The sequence below is a fragment of the Saccostrea echinata genome, unplaced genomic scaffold, assembly GCF_033153115.1.
Source record: "Saccostrea echinata isolate AGI-Se365-2 ecotype Australia unplaced genomic scaffold, CSIRO_AGI_Sech_v1 ptg000016l, whole genome shotgun sequence".
In the NCBI taxonomy this organism is placed as follows: domain Eukaryota; kingdom Metazoa; phylum Mollusca; class Bivalvia; order Ostreida; family Ostreidae; genus Saccostrea; species Saccostrea echinata.
In genome coordinates, this window is record NW_026889765.1 from 17,952,055 (window position 1) to 17,975,018 (window position 22,964).

The 22,964-nt window shown below is 32.9% G+C and overlaps 3 protein-coding genes across 3 annotated transcripts in view; 2 read left to right on the top strand and 1 right to left on the bottom strand.

The window, feature by feature from the left end:
- Positions 1 to 22,964, bottom strand: part of LOC133188199 (patched domain-containing protein 3-like) — a 58,987-nt gene that overhangs the window by 13,041 nt on the left and 22,982 nt on the right. The gene's annotated exons all lie outside the window — the stretch shown is intronic.
- On the top strand, positions 3,897 to 10,650 carry LOC133188687 (putative inactive phenolphthiocerol synthesis polyketide synthase type I Pks15). The gene is made up of 3 exons (XM_061324190.1): positions 3,897 to 4,105; positions 9,384 to 9,544; positions 10,412 to 10,650. The coding sequence occupies exons 1-3, from the start codon at positions 3,897 to 3,899 to the stop codon at positions 10,648 to 10,650; spliced, it is 609 nt and encodes a 202-aa protein (XP_061180174.1).
- LOC133188688 (probable polyketide synthase 1) lies at positions 11,004 to 21,914 on the top strand. Its single transcript, XM_061324191.1, has 5 exons — positions 11,004 to 11,174; positions 12,545 to 12,719; positions 14,852 to 21,412; positions 21,509 to 21,661; positions 21,769 to 21,914. Exons 1-5 carry the CDS (start codon positions 11,004 to 11,006, stop codon positions 21,912 to 21,914), a joined length of 7,206 nt encoding a protein of 2,401 aa, XP_061180175.1.

A 22,964-nucleotide genomic window follows, 5' to 3' on the forward strand; every position in this document is an offset into this window, starting at 1 on the left:
CCTTGTTACATATGTAGCAGACCTATTTTTGTAATCATATGAAGCAGAATTTATTCAAAAATGTCTACATGAGAAGACGAAAACACTTGCTGTGGCCTTCAACTCGACATTTATATATAACGACGACGTATTATCAAATAACAATAGTTGCTTCCATTCATATGTCTACTCGATATATCCCAGTGAGCTTGAAATAAAAGATACCACAGAGTCTAACACATCTGTTTCATATTTGGATATTTTACTAGAAAAAGACTTTAATGGTAACCTAACAATAAAACTTTATGATAAACTTGCTGACTTCAATCTTTACAATCGTCAACTTCCCTTACTTATGTAGCAATATACCCTTATCACCTGCATACGGGTTTTTTGTCTCCCAGTTGATTCGATATGCAAGAGCATGCTCTACGTATGAACAATTTCTAAAACGAGGCAAGCTATTGACAAACAAGTTGATGAAACAAGGATATCAACAGTTTCGTTTAAAGTCATCATTTCGCAAGTTTTATGGTCGATACAATGACCTTGTCAGCAAATACAACCTTTCATTAAGTCAAATTCTGGCTGACGTTTTTCATACTATTTGTTAAGCCATTATTTACACACTGAATTGTCTACGGATTTTTTCCGTGTTCCCGATCATGACAAGCAGCACACGGCGGGTTTGACCGGTCGGCAGGTGATGCTCACTCCTCCATGGCACCTGATCCCACCTCTGATGTTTTTGGAGGTCCGTGTTTGCTCTGCTCCAAATTTGTACTGTCTAAATGGACTTTGAGCTTGAATACTGTTCGTTATCTCTATATTTCGTTTCATTTCACCTTTCAATATGAATTCTCACAATTAAGCTCTAAACTCAACCATAAAAAACTTTATAATGTTATCAAAAATGACCAAATATATGGTAACTTAGTATTACAACAGTTCTGTACATTATCATTCAGCAGTAAAGGGGAATATCTGGATGTTACTAAAATGAATGGCAACTTTTTAATACATACTACAATGTAGATGCAGTGACTCATTCTACAAAGATAAGGATAAAATTCAGAAAGTGTTCTAAGAACCATTATATTTGATTACTCTCTTTAATGAAGATTAGTTACTTCGAAATTCATCAAACGATAGTTCTCCTTTAAACATAACCGTTCAAAAAATTATATTGCACACGTCTTAAAATCATATACATGAACATTTGTAAATTTTGTATTTGCTTGGTGGCAACTATGCGAATTTGTAATATGACATCTAACTGTCATGTTGTAAATTTTGTGGTTACTGTCATCTTTGAATTCAAATTCAAATTTTAAAATATGATTAAAATTCATTTGCATATAGTGCTTTAAAGTTATGAAATAGTCATTCCTGATTTGGGCTACTTCATAACAATTTGAAAAGTTTACAAGGTCATACATTTTTTACCCAAATGGAATACCATCAAGTTTGGGGCTAAAGTTTTCGTTTTGATAAGATTTTAAAATGCTAAAAAAACTAATACTTTTCCGTACTGTAAAACACACATATTCAGAAATTTCTCCAAACGGAAAGATTAAAGACTTTCTATCTAGTTTCTGTAACCCATTTTTTTTACTATAATAACGTTGATTTCATATATGCAAGATTATCAACGTTAAGTACTAACCATGGCGCAAGGAGTAGAGGGTGCCCCCAATAATTTTGCATGTGTAAACTTTGCAATAATAAACTAATTTTATTTACGTTTAAGACCCCTCAGCAACTCTGCTTGTCAAAGAATATTCATTTGGTCCTCCTCCCCAAGTATTCTTTTTGTATGCTTTGAGTGAAAAGAAAAAAATCATATAACTCAGTTCTTAATACCTAAAAACTTTCAAAAATATGACTTGTAGAATAGATTCCCAGAAACAAATATGAGAGCCTTTTCTGGTTATTCGTGTTTCTAGGTACTTTTCTTTTATGCTTTTGTGGTTGAAGTAATGACCCTTACCATTAAGAACATTATACACCCCCGAACAGCTTTTTGTAAAAGATGTCGAAATGCTCTATTTGTGTTAGTAGGTTAGGACATATTGAATCCGGTATTTAAATTTTTTGTACATTGTCCTTTCGAATAATACAATATCTCCTCGAATGTAATTAAGGTTTGAACATGAGAATCCTGATTGAAAGAGGGGAGGGATGAAAAAATATGTAAGGTATTTTGAGAAAGGTGTTAAATTATATCAAATCTATTTTCAACATCGAATGGTCAGATAATCTGCATGACTGGCCTATAACAAATACAACAATTTTAATCACATAAATAGTTTATATATATATATATATATATATATATATATATATATATATATATATATATATATATATATATATATATATATATATATATATATATATATATATATATATATATATATATATATATATATATATATATATATATATATATATATATATATATATATATATATATATTTATAATGAAAGTACCTAAAATTATACGTATTGCTACTTAGTACATTTAATCTTATATTGCAGACGATGATCTGATTTTTTTTTTTCAATGCAAAACTCCGTCAATAAGCAAGTTTTTTTTTTTTTTAAAGATCATTGCCTTTAATTTTCTGATAAGAAAAACTGTTAAAAGGAAACGTGTATGTTGCACTACAAGCACGATTAAAAACCGAAACGATTTAATTTGATGCATGCACGATTAAGCACGTTACATGAACGATCCGTCACGATTCTACAAATAGTGAATGCAAGTGAATCCTGTTGTGCCCAGAAAAAGTTAAAGGTACATCTCGAATAGTGCAATTATACAACATGATAATTGACATATAGTCGACTCTTTTATCTTCAGTAATTTCCATCGATTTAATAAATCAAGATATCAAAATTTTTGCTTCTTTCTTATAAAGATCTATTACTAAGTTTTCTAGCATAAAAACGGAATATAAAGGAATAATGAGAATTGCTTTTGGATATCTGTTAGATAATCTGAAAATGACGATATATACTTAATATATAATCATGTATATCAAAATTACATGTATTCCAATTTTTAAGCCGTCATAACAAAATATCTATATCATACATAGTAATTTTACAAGTCAGAGATGTATAAATCATTATTACTTAGTATATTGTATTTTATCCAAATTGATTAATTTAATTCCTTTTCTTTCATCAGGTTATGCTTAGTTTAGCTATGAAAGAATTATATTTGCAAGAAGTGTTTATTTGTAGCTACAAAATAAAAAAAAAAACCCATTAATTTATCTTTTCATTTTGGTTAAGTGTCTATTCTTAATAAATAATACATAATTTTTTTTCGTTCTGATTTTTACAAAGACAGAAATCTCATTTCAAGTTTTGAATAATGTATGATTGAAAGAATAATTTTTGAAATATTTTTTTCGTTCCAGTCCTCGCTTCTTGATATTACTCACACACCTACTATCAACATTATATGATATGTATCCAGTTCAATAGTGCTGTCTTTTTAAATGATATACGTACAAGTAGTAGTGCTGTTTGATTGGTGTAGATTATCGAAGAGGCGGATATGTGTTTTACTTCGATGAATTTCTTAAAAATCGGGAGTTCTTATTTTCAAAATGTCATAACGATATTTCTAAAAAGCACAAATTTATCTTTCAATGTTGTTAACTATTTTTGATTGTTGATTTGTTCTGCGGAGTGTAAATTTTACCATCCCACTCCATTTCGGCGACTTAGTGTCAATCAAAATTTTATCCAATGATAATTTATACCGTACCTGACATCATTATTAAAAAAGAAAATGTAAAGAAAAATAAAGTCAAACACATTTTAAACTTTTCATTCAACTCAAAAGAGATTGATGATTTGAATATGTTATCAAAGATGAATGTGATTTTGAATTTGAAAAAATGAACGGACAGGACGCCATAGCAATAGTAGGGGTTGGTTGCAAGTTTCCCGGAGCTGATGGCCTGGAAGAATTTTGGCGGGTCCTAAAAAATGGCGAAGATCATATACAGGATATTCCAAAGGAAAGGTTTAATGTTGACGCCTTTTTTGACAGTAATCCTGATGCACCTGGAAGAACATATGTAAGGAAAGCCGGAATAGTTTCAGGGTAGGAAAGATAAATCTATCAACATTTCTCTTTTTCTCTCTTTATCTTTTTTTTTTTTTTTTTTTTTTTGTTCTCGTGCTGCTACCCCTAAAGCTTGAAAAGCAAGTATTTACCTACATGCAGCAAAACGTACGCGGACATATGGAAAGTCGTAGGTTCGGAAAAAAGTATGTGCAATGATTTTATCAATTCTTGTTTTATTTAGTTTGCTTAAGTTTTATTTTTTCTTCTTCTGTGTACTCTTCACCAATTAGATGGTTCATCAGGTTTTTGTTTATCATTTACTGGGAAAAGCAATTTTACATCCCTTAATTGTTTATCTGCTTAACACTTTTCCATTATCCTAATTACAGGATCTGTATTGTAAGTTAAGAATTATGTTAAAAAGAAAAGATAAAACATTATCAAATCAACATCTGATGAAAGATATGAATACGTATTTTTAAAGTCAAAAAGAAAGGCAATTTTTATTGGTAAAAGAAAAGAAATACATGTACGATAACTGAAAACAGACTACCGGTATAAAAAAAATACAAAAGAGAAAGAAAAACACCCTTTATGATATTCTGTTCAAAACCTAGAGTGTTGTTAAAAGGAAGTTTATTTTCTTTGATCTAATGTTAAGAAATTCATGTGTATTTCCTTTATAAAACTTCACTAAAATCTAAATTTCATTTTTTTTTTAAATGAGAGGTCCAGCTATTCGATGCTGGACCGATTAGTGAAATGTAGGAGCTGAGAGTATAAAGTTTCTTCTTCGTATACAGTTGGGATATTTCAAATTTTAAAATCTGAATCAGTCTAGCGCTATAAAGCAGAAAGATGTACAGAATACTACAAAGAAACACCTTACATCTTGACTAAGTGTCTTAATATAGCTCGAATTTTCTCGAGGATGCATAAGAAAGTGTACATAAACATTGTCCTTCACCCAACCGCCTACGGTTGAACATCGAATTTTCTGGACCTCTTAGTAAAAGCATTGGAAATGTTTGACTTGTTAAAGGTAGATTTATATAGGAATATGTGGGTAAAGAGTGAACATAAGAGGTATTAGTACCCATTATCCTGATAAAAAATAACAACAATATATAATAAGTTAATGAAATATAATAAAATTTCACGCTTCGATAGAATAGAATTGGATTGGTTAGAAATGAATTTTAAAAATGCGTTGGGGGAGGATGGGAGATAAACATGCATTATAACAAGCAATTTTGTGTTCAAAACATTTCAAGATATCAAGACCAGGGGCCTGTTTTACATGAGAACTTACGATGAAATATATGGAGATAACAAACAGTATTCAAGCTCAAAAGTCCATTAATCAATACAAAATAGGAGCAGAGCAAACACGGACCTCCAAACATCAGAGGTGGGATCAGGTGCCATGGAGGAGTGAGTATCCCCTGCCGACCGGTCACACCCGCCGTGTGCTCCTTGTCATGATCGGGAAATAACGGAAAAATCCGTCGACAATTCAGTGTGTAAATAATGGCCTAACAATTAGTATGAAAGACATCAGTCAGCATTTGACTCAATGATAAATTGTATTTGCTGACAAGGTCATTGTATCGACCATAGAACTTACGAAATGATGACTTTTAACGAGACAGCTGATATTCCTGTTTCATCAACCTATCTGTCAATAATTTACCTCGTTTTAGAAATTGTACATACGTAGAGCATGCTCTTGCGTATCGAATCAACTGAGAGATATATACCCCGTATGCAGGTGATGAAGGTATATTGATGCATAAGTAAGGGAAGTTGACGATTGAAAAGTTAAAGTCATCACGTTTATCATAAAGCTTGGTTGTTAGATTACCATTAACGTCTTTTTCAAGTAAAATATCCAAATATGAAACAGATGTGTCAGACTCTGTGGTATCTTTTATCTCAAGTTCACAAGGATATATCGTATCGACATAAGAATGGAAATAGCCATTGTTAATTGACAATACGTCGTCGATATATCTAAATGTCGAGTTGAAGGCCACAGCAAGTGTTTTCTAAGACTAAAGACAAAAGTTTAATTCTGCTAATAATGTTTTAATTTACATTATATTAAAAATGGTTTTAATCTTTTTAAAAGGAGTGTAGTAAGATATTTTACGCTAGAAATTTTAAACAGAATCATTGATTTTGCAAAATTTTACAATCAACTTAAGTTTTTGGTCTTAGTCGTTAGAATAGACATCACTTAATGAATTATGACTATCTTAATTTTAAAATAACAAACATCACGGTGTTAAAAAGGATGGATAATTAAACTAAAGCACGTTAAGATACTTTTAGATTTGAAAAACATATTCTTTTTTCAAAAATTTAATCTAAAATAATGACCTAGGCTATGCCTATTCTCGTGTACGGTCTTGCGATCTGTATATCCTTTAAGCATGTTTGAGGGCCTAACGGTGGGTGTGACAGGTCAACTGGGACTGCTAACTTCTCCAAGACACATGAACAAATCTCTGGTGCCTCTGAGGTCCATTTCTTGCCATGTTTCGTGTTTTTTACAACATGTATAAGACTGATCACAGTTTGCTTTATTCAACTTTTTCCATTTTGTAAACTTCATGCAAAGCCTCTCGGTGCCACATTTTATGCAATTCCTGTACCTGCGGATCAAGATAAGGACATTTGATACAAAAAGGCTTTTTTCAAAAAAATCATGAAAATAACGACTTTTGTCATGATAGTATAGTAATAAAATGAATACGTTTAACCGCATAGATTTTAATTTTTTATTCCAAGTTTCACAGTAATGTTCCAAAAAGTGATTAAAAAGTTGTATAGATTTATAAGGGTGTCCTAAAAGAAGAATTTTAAACATCGTAGAAAGTTTACAGTTTCTTGATATTTTAGAAATTTAGCATTTGCATCATTTACAACCGAAATAGGGTAAAAAAACATGTATATCAAACCATTTTTTTTATTTATTTTTATCTATTTATTTTCTTTATTCATTTTTTTGGTATCATCTGTTCTTAATGAGGCAAATTTAAGTGTTAAACTCAAAGATTCAATGCCATGGGGACCTTGATAAGAAAAATTTTAAATTACTGGAAAAATAAATGAAAATTAAATGTCGCAAATTAAAGTAAATCTAGAACTACCAAAGAGTATGTGGGCAGCTATAAAAATAAAGTACATGTATACATGTAGTTACTTGATTTAAAATTTAAAGCATAAAGGTACATTGGCTTTACAATAAATTTTGCACGTTTTCACTATCTTAAGGAGAAATCGTGTATTTTTTTTCACTTAAAGGTAGATAGAATGAACTTAATGGTCATACTAGTATAAACTAGGTTAATTTTAAGTTGTTACGCGTGTAAGTCTAACGAATGAAATTGAACAGCATAACGGTTGTAACAACAATTTGCTTAAAGAATACAATAATGCTCTTAGCAACCTGTTTAGAATTAAGTTGGCTGCACGTCAGATAAACTGTTATATTAAAAAAATGAAGTATTTTTCTTGCAATATTTTACTACAAGGGATGTATACAATGTTATAGGAATGTGGGACTCCGAGAGAAATTCAGTTGCAAATTTTATATTCAACAAATTCGAGATAAAAGATTCAGAAATGGTAATGGATAAATTCAGTAGTTTTAATTCCTAATAAATGAAAGAATATATAGATATCAGAAAAGTGAATACTCATTATCTAAATAAAGAGAAAAAGAAGATACGTGCATTAATAAATACACAAATTTTGAAAACTAGTATCAAGAATTTGGAAAACAGAAATTGCACATCAAATAACTATTCATAAACCTCCTACTGAAAACATTAAACGAAACTGTAAAGCATACTTATCAGTACAAATGGGCACGTTATTATATAAAAAAATAAATATTTGAAAATGATTAAATTAAGATTTAGCTTTTAAAGAAACAGGCAGGCTGGGAAAATGTATTTCATAGCATATACGGAACAAAAGATAAGGAAATTTGTAAATCAAGATCCGAAAAAAGTCATTTTTTTTAAAATGGAGGATAAATCATTTTAATCATAAATATGTATTTTACTGGTTCGGTTTAATGAATTAAACATTCTAAATAAGATTCAAAGGGAGAAAAATCCTATATGGAGTTTTAAAAATGATTGTAAATTCTGATTTAAAAGAACGTTTTCTTTGAAATCACAATGAATATTTTCGAAAATTTAACACAGGATGAAGCTATGCTATTCAGTTTACTGAACGTTTACAGAACGATTACTGAAAGGTGATTAACGACGGTGCTCTGACATTCAGTCACCTTTCCGGACCTTTCTGTAAACTTTCAGATGACTAAATGGTGCAGCTTCATCCTGTGAAAACACTTCAAAATCTTAGCATAAAATGTATTATCTGGAAAACATGAATACTGTGTATTATTAAATATCAAAACATATACATTGTAGGTATTGTACATGATCTTTAATTAATACCGGGAATATCTGAATATATAATACGCCTACCGTTTGACCATTTTGGTATAAAATCAAACAATTGAATACGTAATTAATAAGGTCATTTTTCTTTATTTTCCACAAACTTTATATTTCCAGTCACATGTATAGTGTTGTAAAAAATTGTTCAATGCTTCCCGAAATTGCCTTAAACTGGCATAATTTATTGGTCATAATATTTAAAATCTTTTAGATTGTCTATATGACAAACGAGGTGACTTCAGCTTTTCAATCGTCAACTTCCCTTATTTATGCCGTATCATCCCACTATCTGCTGCATATAGTGTTTATGTCTCCCAAATGCATTGGTACACAAGGGCATGCTCTGAGTACGATCAATTTCTGAACAGAGACAAGCTACTGACAAATGTTACTTTACTTTCAACAATCTCGTTTAAAGTCGCATTTTGCAAATTCCCTGGTCGTTATAATGGTCTCGTTTGCAAATACAACCTATCGTTAAGTCATATTTTGATTGACATTTCATATAAATTGATATGCCATTGTTCTTATACTACTTTTGAGTATGGGTTACTCTGTTCAATACAGAGGGATCAGGGCAGCTGTGACCGGTCGACAGGGGATGCTTTTCCTCCTAGGCATCTCATCCCACCTCTATGTTTCCAATAGGAGTTTTGGATAGATCTTCTTTATAATGGTCACATTTTTTTATGATCCATGAATATTTATAATATTTATAGTGGTCACATTTCTTATGATCCATGAATATTTATACATATAACACTCATTTGCTCCAAATTTTTTTTCCTCATTTATTTACTTGAATCATTTATGTTATTACTTCATGCTTTCAGAATCAGCCAATGGGATAATAGATTTTTTGGAATTGGGGAGAATGAAGCAAAGACAATGGACCCCCAACAACAGATAGTTCTGGAGTGTGTCTACAGAGCTATGGAAGATGGCGGATTTACAAAGTCAGACTTCAATCAATCAGATACGGGAGTGTACTTAGGTAAGTTTGAGTCTTTCTCTATAATGTTTTCACTATTTACAAATGTATGAAAATGTAAACCATGGAAAGTCATTCTAATTTAGATCATGACCTTGTTAGCAAATACAATTTATCATTGAGTCAAATGCTGACTGACGTTTTTCATACTAATTGTTAGGCCATTATTTACACACTAAATTGTCGACGGATTTTCCCGTTACTTCCCGATCATGACAAGGAGCACACGACGGGTGTGACCGGTCGGCAGGGGATGCTCACTCCTCCATGGCACCTGATCCCACCTCTGATGTTTTGGAGCTCCTTGTTTGCTCTCTACCTATTTTGTAATGTTCAATGGACTTTTGAGCTTGAATACTGTTCGTTATTTCCATATATTTCATTGAAAGATATAACTCTCTGCACATCATTGGGGATGTATTTGAATAACTGTTTAGCGCGTAATTTTGGCCTATTATTATGTTTAGTATTTTCTTCATCACCTCTAAGGGAAACCATCTTTTATTTATATTATGTCCCAAAAATCGTTTGATATGTTTTTCTGGAAAATATTTAAAAGCAAAACTATCAATATGAATACAAATACTCGTGTGTAAAAAATTGCATAGGATCTCTTTCTGCTGAAGGAAATCGAATAATATTTAATTTTGAAAATGTTTGCATTGAAAATTAATCAGCCTTTCCTGCTCTTTAAGATTTTTACATGACATGGAAAATTTTTTATATAATTTTAGTCCCTGAAGGGAGAATTCTTTAACCTCATTGACAAATCTCTCATAAAATAAAATTTTTCCTACAATTTTGTAGTGAATTTGTAGATAGATTTCAGTCTGAGAATATCTTTTGTTTAGATATTTTTTTTTCCTGTAGGCGTAATGAATGGCGAATATGAAGCTGTAGCCGGACACGATCTGAAGCAATTGACCAATTACTCGGTGACTGGACTTAGTCGAAGCATCATATCGGCCAGAGTGGCCTACTTTTTAAACCTTCACGGTCCGGCGATTACTCTGGATACGGCTTGTTCTTCTTCCCTTGTTGCGATTCATACAGCTGAACAGGCTATCAAATCTGGTAAAAAGTCATTTTCAGCATTTACATATCTGTGATAGATGTAAGCTCTGATAGCACATTTTATTAAAACACAGCTTTGATGGACATATTTGACTAAATATAGCTTTCATACACATATGTTATGAAATATAGCTTTCTCAAAAAAATTATTGGAAAAAAGCTTCGAGAGACATTCATTTTGTTCTCTCAAACATAGATTAACATTTTTGTTAAATATGGCTCCCATAGACATTTCATCAAATATATAGCTTTGATAAACAAAGTTGTTAAATATATCCTTGATAGGCATATTTTGTAAAACAAACTTTGTTAAATAAAGCTTTCGATAGAATAGTTTCATTTATAAACTTATATCTCTGTTTGCTTCAATATTCAAGGAGAGGTGGAAATGGCGATTTGTGGAGGAATCAACGTCCTCCTTAGCCCTACAATGCCAATCGTGCTGGCAAAAGCAAGAATGGCATCTGAGACTGGAAAATGCCACACTTTTTCTAAGAATGCTGATGGATACACCAGAGGAGAGGGATGTGGAATCGTTATTCTGAAACGACTTGCTGTTGTAAGTTGTTCCTTAAAACAGTCCATTTTGGTGTGTATTGAGTGACAGGAAATCGGAGAATATTTAGAATATGTAATCTTCCAATATGGTTATGCAAGTATTATCACGGACTCCAAGTTGGATATTATCCCCATAATTCAACGACAAAAACCGAATTTGACTTTTCGAAAGTAAAGGTAGGGATCGTATCTTCCAAAATAGGTTTCATTCAGGTAAAATATTCAATAAAAAGATACTGCAATTTTTAGGTAATCTTTTCGCAAGTTTAACAGTCGATACAATGACCTTGTCAGCACATACAACCTATCATTGAGTCAAATGCTGACTGACTTTTTCATACTAATTGTTAGGCCATTATTTATACTCTGAACTATCTACGGATTTCTCCGGGTTTTTTTTTTCGATCATGACAAGGAGCACACGGCGGGTGTGACCGGTCGGCAGGGGATTCTCACTCCTCCATGGCACCTGATCCCACCTCTGATGTTTTTGGAGGTCCGTGTTTGCGTGCTCCAAATTTGTTTCGTTTCATTGGATTTTCCAGATTGAATACTGTTCGTTATCTTCATATTTCATTTAAAGCTACAATGTAGAACATGTCATTAATAAGTTTAATAAGTATAACGTATTAATGAAGGTGTATGATCTGATGCTTATTCAAAATTAATGACAGTATCATCAAATCAAAGACAATACTAGATAGTTAGACATGTTCTACTTTGAACCCTTAATGAGTAGATGATCATTGAATGAAAATATATGGGTTTAAATGAATTCTAAACATCTATATCAAAAAAAATCTTTGGAGTTTTTGTGACTGTTGATAAATTTGAGGCCCTATTTGTAAGAAAGATCACATCTAAAGTTTAAAAAAAAAAACAGAGAAACAAGGGCATTACAAAGCGTAGCATCTCCTTGCAAAAGAACATATCAATCCCGAGATAAATTAGTACTTGCGTAACTTCCGATACGCACGCACTCACTCACTTACCCACTCACCCACAAGCATGTTACTTAATCCCCTCCAACATCGTTGCAATGGGATAAAAATATTCTGAACAATAGTCCAACGTTTGAGTAGATATTTTAAGGAGGTTCCTTCTTTCCCTATAGTACATACCTGAGAATCCATAACTTTTTTTTCCTTTTAAAGACTGCTCAAGTCCTATTTAACGGGGATGTTTGGGGGAAAAATAAGAATTGATATACAGATCCTTGCTCCTCTTACTGGGGTACTGTTTTCATGGTAACATCAAAAATAAAGTTGAAGGTAAAATGTCATCAAAATTTTTACTTGTCAAATAAAATATACAACACATGGATACCTATGTATTGTTTTTGCTTTTTATATTCCTTATTTTAAATGACAGGCTATTCGTGACAACAACAAGATTTGGGGGATCGTAGCCACCGCCTGTAACCAAGACGGACAGGAAAATTCCCCAATTACGGCACCCGCGGGTGTTCAACAGGTCAAACTATTAGAGAGGATTTTCAAGAAAACAGCAATACATCCCAGCAGTATTCAATACATAGAAGCTCACGGTATTTCACAATCTCATAGTGCTTAATTCTCTTACTTCGTCAAATATCATAACAATAAATAAAGTTATAAACAAAATACATAGTCCAACTATCATGCACTTCGCTCATATAAATTACAGTTCTCTTATTTCTACTTCAAGGTTCTGTGGGTAACATGGGTTTGTAAACAGATCCTTGTATTGAGGTTTTACTATTTGTGATCCTTCTGTTCATTTCGGTCGCTAAACCTTCAAATTATTAGGGTTCAAAAACGTAAAACTCCATTTATTTTCTTTCCTTGATTTGATATAATTGATCATCAAAATAAATGGATAAGTCACCATTTTTTTAAGATGCTAGACATAGACATAAGTATATGTCGGCATTAAAGATATTCTGTTTTTTGCAAAGAGTATTATCAAAACCGCGAATATCTGGTTTAATAATTGACCCATTTTATAGTAAATTTATAAATGTGCATGATTGTAGATATTCAGGGAAACCAGTTTACAATATAAGAATTATTAAACAAAATGCTTGAGTGAGGAAACATAAAATAAGAGTTATTGCCCTTTGCTCCTTTTTTAAAGAACAAATAATTGATTACATATAGATATAAAGTAATCTCTATTCTTTTCAATTCATTACTACACTTTATTTTTTTATTACATCTGTTGAAAAACATTCGTCAAAAAGAAATTTTATCTTTTGGGCAGAAGTAAAATTAATGAAAAATTTTGAAAAAACTGTAACTTCACAAAAGGGCAAGAGTACAGTTTAAAAGAACTTCATGATCCAAAAGATGAAATGTCTGTAGACCGAGAATTTCAACAGAATTTCTGAAAAAGATAAACAGAACATATTATTTACGTTTGCATGCTCCAATAAACTTTTTCACGATAACTGCGGTACTGCTTTTTTGCAGGACAAATTAAATTTCGGTGAAATACGTGACAGCAATTTACTTACTTAAAAAAGTCATTTACTTATCTGGGAACTAAAACTTTGCCAAACTGTATTGAAATTAAGAGAAAAATAATGTAGTTATCCTGAAAGGGCTAAATCAAATGTTGTACAAGTTCTACGATACTACGAAATAAACAATTTGTCACAGGAAGCTGACATAGACGAAAACAATGGTGCAGCTGATACCCTTTTTGGCATAATTCACACTGCTTGCTTCATTGCCTTTAAGTCGCCCGCGTGGCGCAGTGGTTAGAGCGATTGCGTAGTCGCGAAGTAAAGAATAAATCGGTCGGAACGTTAATGTGATGCAGTTAACTGATTTGCAATTTTGTATTCGATTGCAATTGCTAAAAATGATAATACAGGAAAATATATTTTAAATAATATAATAAATTATATGAATATATACTATAGATACAAAAAAAAAAAAAAACGGTTATAATGAAGTCACTGGGACCTCTATTCTTGCTTATAACCGAGATTCTTTATATAGGTATATAAGAAACACAGAGAAAAGTCTTCAACGGATTCGGGAAAAAGTTCTTGTAATCTAAATTTCCTTATACGCGAGTTCTTTAAATCCGAGTTTTACTGTTAAATGTCTTTTATCATATCTTTTAAATACAGCATATCATATACAAGGAATTCAGTTTTCAAATTAAATCAAGTGTGTTTTATACATTGTTTTAGTATTACATTTATTTTACAACTTATGCCCTATATGCATTCTGCAGTTAAATAGTGAAAAGTACAGTAAAACACGATTCATCAATGCAAGTTAAAACAAACATACTTACAGTGAATAATTTTCATTTCCTACAGTTTTAAAAATCTGATGACCTTATGAATTTTACAAATTAAGTCAAGAAGGCTGTATGGCTGCTCGATTTATTACCCTCAAATAACCCAACAGATTCATCTAAAAATATCAAATATGATTCTTTTTAGGAAGGAAATTTTATTTCGTAAAGAAAAATACATACTAATATTCGAGCTAAAATGATTAATGTAATGTCCTATATTTTTTTACAGTGGTCTGTTTTCTAGTAGGTTTAAACATTTTAAAAATATTTTTGACCACACAGCCGTCTTAAAAGTGACGTCTTTATTCGCTTTAACCAAGTCTTATTCTATAACTCCATAACTGTGGGAATAGTCCTTTAATTAGCAATGGTGTTTGATTGCAGGCACTGGTACTCCTGTCGGTGATCCAATAGAGGTCAATGCTTTGGGAGATTTTTTTAGCTCCCATTTTAATGGTCATAACATCAGAATTGGATCAGTGAAAACTAATATAGGACATCTTGAATCGGCTGCAGGTGTTGCGGGACTCATCAAAGTTCTTTTGATGATGAAACATTGTCAATTTGTGCCATCTTTGAATGCAGAAGAATTGAACGAAAACATTCCGTTTGAAAGTTACAAATTTGTAGTTGGCAAAGACAATGCAGAATGGAAAAAAGATCTCCAAGGCTGTAGATTAGCATCAATCAATTGTTTTGGTTTCGGTGGCACCAATTCACATGCAATAGTATACAACAGAGAAAATCTTAGTTTACTTCGTAAAACAAACAAAGACTCTACTAAAGATGTGTTATTTCCCAATCATAGAGTAGTTGTGGTTTCTGCAGTTACAAGAAAATCATTGAAAGAAATAATCCAAGACCTAAGGCAAAATCTGAATGAAAAGCTAGAGGATATATCGTATACATCTGTTCTTCGTAGGGAGCATTTCAAATACCGTGAATTGATAGTTGCAAATTCAATAAGTAATCTAAATGACCAATTAAAATACGTTGCAAAAAATGATGACCAAACTGTTTCTGGAACGTTTTCTAAGTCACAAAATATAGTATTTGTCTTCTGTGGTGTGGGAACAACATGGACAGGAATGTGTGCAGAAATGATTGCAAAAAATCCCGTGTTCAGAAAATCTGTCATTGAAATCGACACGTACTTGGAAAAGCTAAATGCAAACATGTCAATGTATAAAACTATTCAAAACAAAAAAGAAATTTATAACAATCCAATGAAAACACACATAGCAATTTTTACTATACAAATTGCTCTCGCTGCATCTTGGAGACACATAGGAATAAGTCCTTCTGCAGTTGTCGGGCAATCCGTAGGTGAAGTTGCTGCAGCCTACGAATGTGGTTCACTTTCACTTGAAGATGCTGTTACAGTTATTTATCACAGGTCTCTCGCATTAACAGCTTGTCAAAATGGTGCTATGATGGTCATTCGAAATTGCGCAACTGAGGAGGTAAACCAAGCATGTACAGAAATTTCCAGAAATAGTAGAAATAAAGTCAATATTGCCGTTTACAACAGCCAACAGTCGAGCACAGTATCTGGAGATAACGAAGCGCTTGAAAGATTAAAGACACGTTTGCCAAGTGATGCTTTATTCATTCCTCTGAATGCACCATGTGCATACCACAGCCATCACACAAAACAGGCCAGTGAACACCTCTTTGAAATGCTGCAAAGTCTTCGACCAAACACACCGCGAGTTCGAATTTTTTCAACGGTAGAAGGAAAGGAAATTCAGACCGACTTTGCTTCAGCAAAGTATTGGGCATCCAATGTTTTACAATCCGTGCTCTTTATGCAAGCTATGAAGTCAGTAAAGGATGAATTGAAAGACCTTATCATTTTAGAGATAGGACCACGGCCTGTATTCCAGGCACACGTTTCAAATGTTTTCTCTGATAACGATGTTACTGTCCTTCCTTCTGTTCAGAAATATAACGATACCAAAACATTTTTGAATTCACTGAATGCATTGTTTGGAAAAGGTGTTACACCACTGTGGGAAAATATAACTGAAATGGGTGGGTGTCTCTCCGCATTTCCACGATATATATTCAACAGGCTTGATTTCAGTCTGAACTCGGACATGGTCAATCGACTGACACAGGAAAACAGTTTAGAAGGTCACTCTGGTCGAATGATTAGATTTATACCAGGAACTAACGGGAAATTTAATATCTACATTTCAAGATCAAACACACCATTTGTGTATGAGCATGTGGTAGAAAACAGAATAATTGTACCAGGGGCATTATATGGCGAGACTGCACTTGAAATTGGGAGAACTCTGTTGACTGGAAATGTTGAAAATCTTGAAATTTCATGGAAAATAAAGAAGCCTTTGGAAATTGCCATGAACGAGCAAAAGTCTCTTCACATCGATACCGATTTAGTTTCACCACAGACAGTTGACTTTAAGGTCCGGGAATCACAAAGTTCCTGGATATTAGCTGAGGGAAGGGTGATGCATGTGGAACAAGAAGATTCTGTAACACTTGATGTGGCTGGTATCGGAACAAGACTTGCAAAAAAATCCAGTAATGATATTTACAAGTTTCTTAATACATTGGGTTTCAAACATGGTCCAACTTTTCGAATAATATCTGAGTTTCAGACATCCAAAAATGAATGTCTTGCAGAAATTGTTTTAACAAAAAATGTCCAAATGGATATGCCAAGAGCCTGTTTTCATCCTGTCCTCATTGATGGAATGTTTCAGTCTTGTATAAATCCAAATTCGCAATCAGGTTTTTATCACAAATCCCGTATTCTTCCCACTGAGGTTAAGAAATTTAGAGTAAAGCAAGCACCAACATCGAAGATGTCTTGTTTTTCAAGATTGGTAATGAATGAAAATTCAAAACTAGTGTCAAACGCAATACTTGTGCGAGAGAATGGACTGAGTGTAGCAGAGATGGAAGGGTTTGAAATGAAGATAATTTCTGACGAAGATGATATTCATAAGCTCTTCTTTGAAGAAAAATGGCATGAAATCATTCTCCCTACAAATAACCCTGCATACAGTAAACCAAGTTTGGTGTTTTCGTGGAATAAGAAAGCGATTGTTGAAACTAGGCAGACTCTTTGCAGAACTTGCTCAAATTTAGATATTGTCAGTCTTACATGCGACGCAGAAAGCGAAAATTTCTTGTCGTCATTGAAAGAAAAGAGAGATGTTGATTTATACTTTATTCCGGGTTTTTCAAAAGCTGAAAACGATGCTAATGGGAATCATGTATTAGAAGCTGTGAAAAAGTCATCCCACATTCTTTTAAAGGTACTTCAAGAAATAGATATGAAAACCACGAGTTTATGTGTTATTACAGAATGGACACAGGGTGGTGAAGAGAGGGAAATCTATGGAATTTTTGGATCAGAACTCTGGGGAATCAGTCGATCATTTCAAAAGGAACATCCTGACTTTAAGCTCATAATGATAGATCTCCATGGAAACTTGAACGACCTCCAAAATTCATTTCTGACAGTAATCAATGCTGTGAAAAATGACAAGCAAAATGTATTACCTCGAGAATACGTCATATCATCAACGGGAGTGCTTTCGAAAAAAATTCAAAATATACCATCGAATTATTTTGACAATGCAGTCAAAACAATTGAACCCTCAACAGAAAACGCGTTTTCTGTGCGGAAGAGGTCAGAGTTAGACAATAACACTTTATTCTTGGTTTCAAGCATAGAATCTTCAAACACTGACAAGGAAAATTGCAATGTTTCGATCCAGGAAGCATTGTTGTGTTTCAAAAACAAGTTATTTCTGCAACAAAAAACAATCCCGATCACAGAGTATTGGGGTAAAAGTTTTGATATCGGTAATGCTGTAGTGGCATGTGAGTTTATAGGACATATAACAAAAAATGGGATACAAGTTGTCGGATGTTGTCTTGTCAATGTAGCCAGCACTATTACTGTAAACAGGCTGTGCATATGCGAACTATCAGAGGTACCATTTTACAGGACAGGAATGTTTTTAAACACTGCCGTTGCAATGAGTTTGGCTGGTAAAATCGACAAAAAGAATCATGTCTTCATACTATATGACAAGCAATACAAGGATATCACAGACATTCTGAAAGCATTGCTACAAAAGAAACATTGTATAGTATTAACAGAAGTATTTGACGCTTCAAAGGACAGTCAAGACCCAACAGCATCAAAACTAATCGTGCTCTCAAAACAGGTGGTGTGTTCCTTCGACGTTATTTTGAGGTGGTTTCCAAAACTTCAGCAATTACTCAGTATAAAGGGTTTCTTGCCATTGTCTACAACATCAATCAATCCAATAAAATACCCAAGCAGAAAATCATGCTTGATCGATGTTTATGAAATATTTGAGCCAACAAATATGCAAAAACACTTTATACAAGCAAAACGTATCTTGCTTGAAAATAGAGATATTGTTTCGCGAATGTCACCACAAAGTTCAGATTGCATTTTGAACCTATCGTCAATGAAAGGATCTACGAAAATAGAAGTTCCAAATGAAATGTTAGTAAGGAAAGATTCCGCATATATTGTTATAGGTGGACTGTCAGGTCTAGGATGGGAAGTAACGAAATTTTTGGCCGCTCGAGGTGCAAAAGTGGTCGTAAGTTTATCAAGACGCACTCCATCTGATGTAGAGAATCGGCGCATAGAAAACACCAAGAATATCCGAAATACAGTCATCCTGCATGACAAAGTAGATATAACTCAAAGAAAAGACTTAGAGCACGTCTTTTCCAGACTTGCACGTCAGCTTGAAGATACCAAAATTCGTGGAGTTTTTCACGGCGCGGGGGTTCTGCGGGATCAACCCATTAGCAAGATGACAAGTGAAACATTTGATATTCCTTTGATACCGAAAATATTAGGTACGTGGAATTTGCATCTCGTGACAAAAGAAATGGATCTGGATTACTTTGTCATGCATTCAAGTATTGTGTCTCTTTTTGGCAATAAAAGCCAAGCCAACTATGCTGCAGGAAATGCGTTTATGGATGCATTTGCTTATTACAGACGTTCGACTGGAAAGGCAGCACAGGTGATAAACTGGGGATTACTTGCAGTCGGAATGGGAGCAGATCAAAATATTCAGTCAGTGAATGCTATGAATGGGCTTTATGATTTACCAAAACATAAAATAATTTTTGCATTGCATCACGCATTGGTCTCAAACAGGGTACAATTTGCTTTTGCCGACATCAATATATCTTTATCGTCTGAGGGTTTGGAGAAAGAGGGAAAAGAAATTAAACAAAATAACAAGCAGACAATGATTCAAGATTTAAACCTTGTTAATAAAGAATCATCCCGAAGTAAAGAAGAGTTGCTTCAGTCTTGGATTGATTTTGTCAAATTGTCTGCTTCTTCGGTTTTGTCCGTTGACCATTCAGAAATAAAGGATTCGTCAGTTCTTCTAGATTTTGGTTTGGATTCACAGAAAGCAATAGAGCTCATCAATTATTTATTTGAATCTAGTCATATTCGGCTACCTGTCGTTTATTTAATGTCAGGAAAAAATACAATAGTTGAAATAGCTGAATATTTCCTTTCCAGAATGTCAAAAGAGGACGGAACAAAAGATGATGATTTCATATACGAAAGTTTGTCATATCTGGAGCAACATTATCTAGAATTACAAGAAAACGATCCAGATAATCCGCATTTATTAATTACATTAGACTTCACTGTGTTTTGGGAATTGAACTGTGTAGAAATATGGAAGGTTTCTCTCCTTAATCTGATTGCATTCAATCCAGAATGCAGAACAATACTTCAAGAGACTGGGCCTGGTATGAAGCGTGGTAACAAAAGAAAGTGCATCATAGATATTGAAGATGTTTGCTTCAATTTTATCACAGTTTCTTCAAAGTCCGAATTGGAAAAGGTGTCGAGCGACATATCGAAGTTTGATCCATACGAAGATATTCCCATAAAAGCTATATTTTGGAAGTCTCCAGGATTCGGTGTTCTCAGAATTTTGTTGAACCACAGCAACTTCGATAACGGATGCATTATGGTTATCGCAAAAGATCTGGAATATATTACAACACAATACCTATTACATCGACGTTTTTCAGAAGAAATTGTGCGTCAGCCAATAGACTCAGCTTTGTTGATGGAAAAGCACTTGAATGAACGAATAGACGAACTAAGGGCTTATTGGGACCAGGAGCTTTCAAAATGCAGAGAACCACAAAGTTTTCGACTGATTGAAAAAGTAGAAGATGAAAGAGGTTCTAATATAAGTGAAGTGATCAGGAAGCACTTTGAAGTCAATCAATTACAAAAATTTGAAGAGGTGGCAACAAGACATCAAATTACTCTTTTTTCGCTATTTTGTACTGCTTTTCAACTATCACTTCGAAAGCAATTGAACTGTCAAAGACCATGTGTAATCACCGCGGTAGATACCAGATTACATTTCCCAGAATTTCTTGAACGACCAACTCTGTGCGTTAATTACATTCCCATCGTTTCACCAGATCTGTCAAACCCAAAGTCTACGTTGCATGATATTCTGAACGAAAATAAAACTGTTATTGCTGAAGGAGTGTCCAAAAGTCTTTTTCCTTTCAAACTCTTGAAGGAATTGCCCAATTTTAAAGAAGAATTACATACAGTCCACTCAATAATAATGGAAGACTTTACAATTTGGAAAGCTTTCAACATTTCGCATATTAAGTTGTCAAATTTCAATGTGGAGCAAGATTCGTCATATGAAACGAACCTGAGTGTTATCATTCAGCCAGACAGGTCTCTGGAACTTAGAATGAGGTACTCCGTGGAAACAGTTGGGAGATATTATGCAGAAAACATTCTTGAAAATATTGAGATGATCCTAGAATATATTGTGTCAGATTTTAACTTTTGCATCAACAATTGGCGTTCCTTTTGCAAAATGGAACAGAAAATCGAAAGTTCAACATATGGTACGTTTCTCCACGAATTTATGGTGACATTTCTATGATTATCCACTTATTAAAATTTCTTTAATATTAAGAGTCATGATGGACGTTTATTTTCAGAACATTTCTTCCTGTACGACAGAAAGGGGAAAGCAACGAAAAAGAAAATAGAGATAAGACAACATCCTTCTTTCACATTGGAGTGGGGTAAACGCCGAAGAAGAAAAGTCTCCATTTCAGAGATAAAGTTTATCAGGGGCTTCAACACTGAAGGTACTATAGTATTTAATTTTTTGAAACTAATATGCTTTGATAGATTTCTGCATTACATACAATACATGAATTCAAACCATCGATCCAGTTAACTGTTCATTTTGTAGATTTCTATGGAATATTTCTTAAGACCGTGGATTCAGGCCTCCGCTTGGCAGTTAAAGATCGAAGAACTCGTGACGCGTGGATTGCTGTTCTCAAAAGGAAAAAATCCGAATATTGTGAAGAACCGTTCGAGTGCACTAAACTGTGAAAAAATATTATTGCAAAGTTGTCTTAAGAACAAACATGAAAAACTTACGTATTGTGTTCATATAAAAATTATATATATACTAGTATATGTGATTTACATGTACCCATGACTTGAGTTTCTCAAAATATTTAAACTTGTTTCGAATATACTAGTACATGGAATATGGTTTAGCACTATTGAACTATTGTAAAATCTAACAATATTCAATATACATGTACCATTATTGACGTAATCAAAAAAGAAAGTCTTCGGGTTTTTTTTTTGTTTTGTTTTGTTTTTTTTTTTTTTTGTTTTTTGTTGTTGTTGTTGTTGTTGTTTTGTTTTGTTTATTTTACGGCTATTTGCAGAAGAAAAATTAGATATCATAAATTTCAACTTCAATCAAACATACATTCGGGTAATTACATGTAAACTACGGAAATCGTTTAAACATATGGACTAGCATTGCAAAGGTTCTAACCAGATAAAAAAATCTTAAGCTTATATCAAGCTCAAAAGTTTATTTTTTCATATGACAATTCATCTGTTTTTTTTTTTTTTTTTTTTTTTTTTTTTTAATTTAGACGTAAGAATTTCAGCACTGATCGAGGTCAATGTGGCACCAACCATACAGACAGTTTCGGCGAATTTATATAATGTTAAAAACACAAAGTTTTAGTACATCACCATTTACTTTTGTTCGAATGGGGAAAAAGTATGCATATTACATTATCTTTCTATCTCCCCTGATATGTTTTCGATATGTGTAATAGTAATATTTGTACTGATCTCTTCTGAAAAAAAAAATTCAGAAATATTAGAGATATCACGTAAAATAAAAATATTTCATCAGTAAAAGGTTTTTTTTTTCCAATGAACATGTAGACTTAGTGCTTATGTTTTTGTTCCTATCAAAGTTTAACATTTTTAAGTTTCTCTATTTCTTTATTCAGATACTGCCATATTATTTGTAAAGGTCATTTTCTCACAGTTGGTCATTTGGAGTCACAGTTGTATTTCTCTCCATTGTATTTTCACATTTAATTTACTACGATATTGCGTCTATTTTAT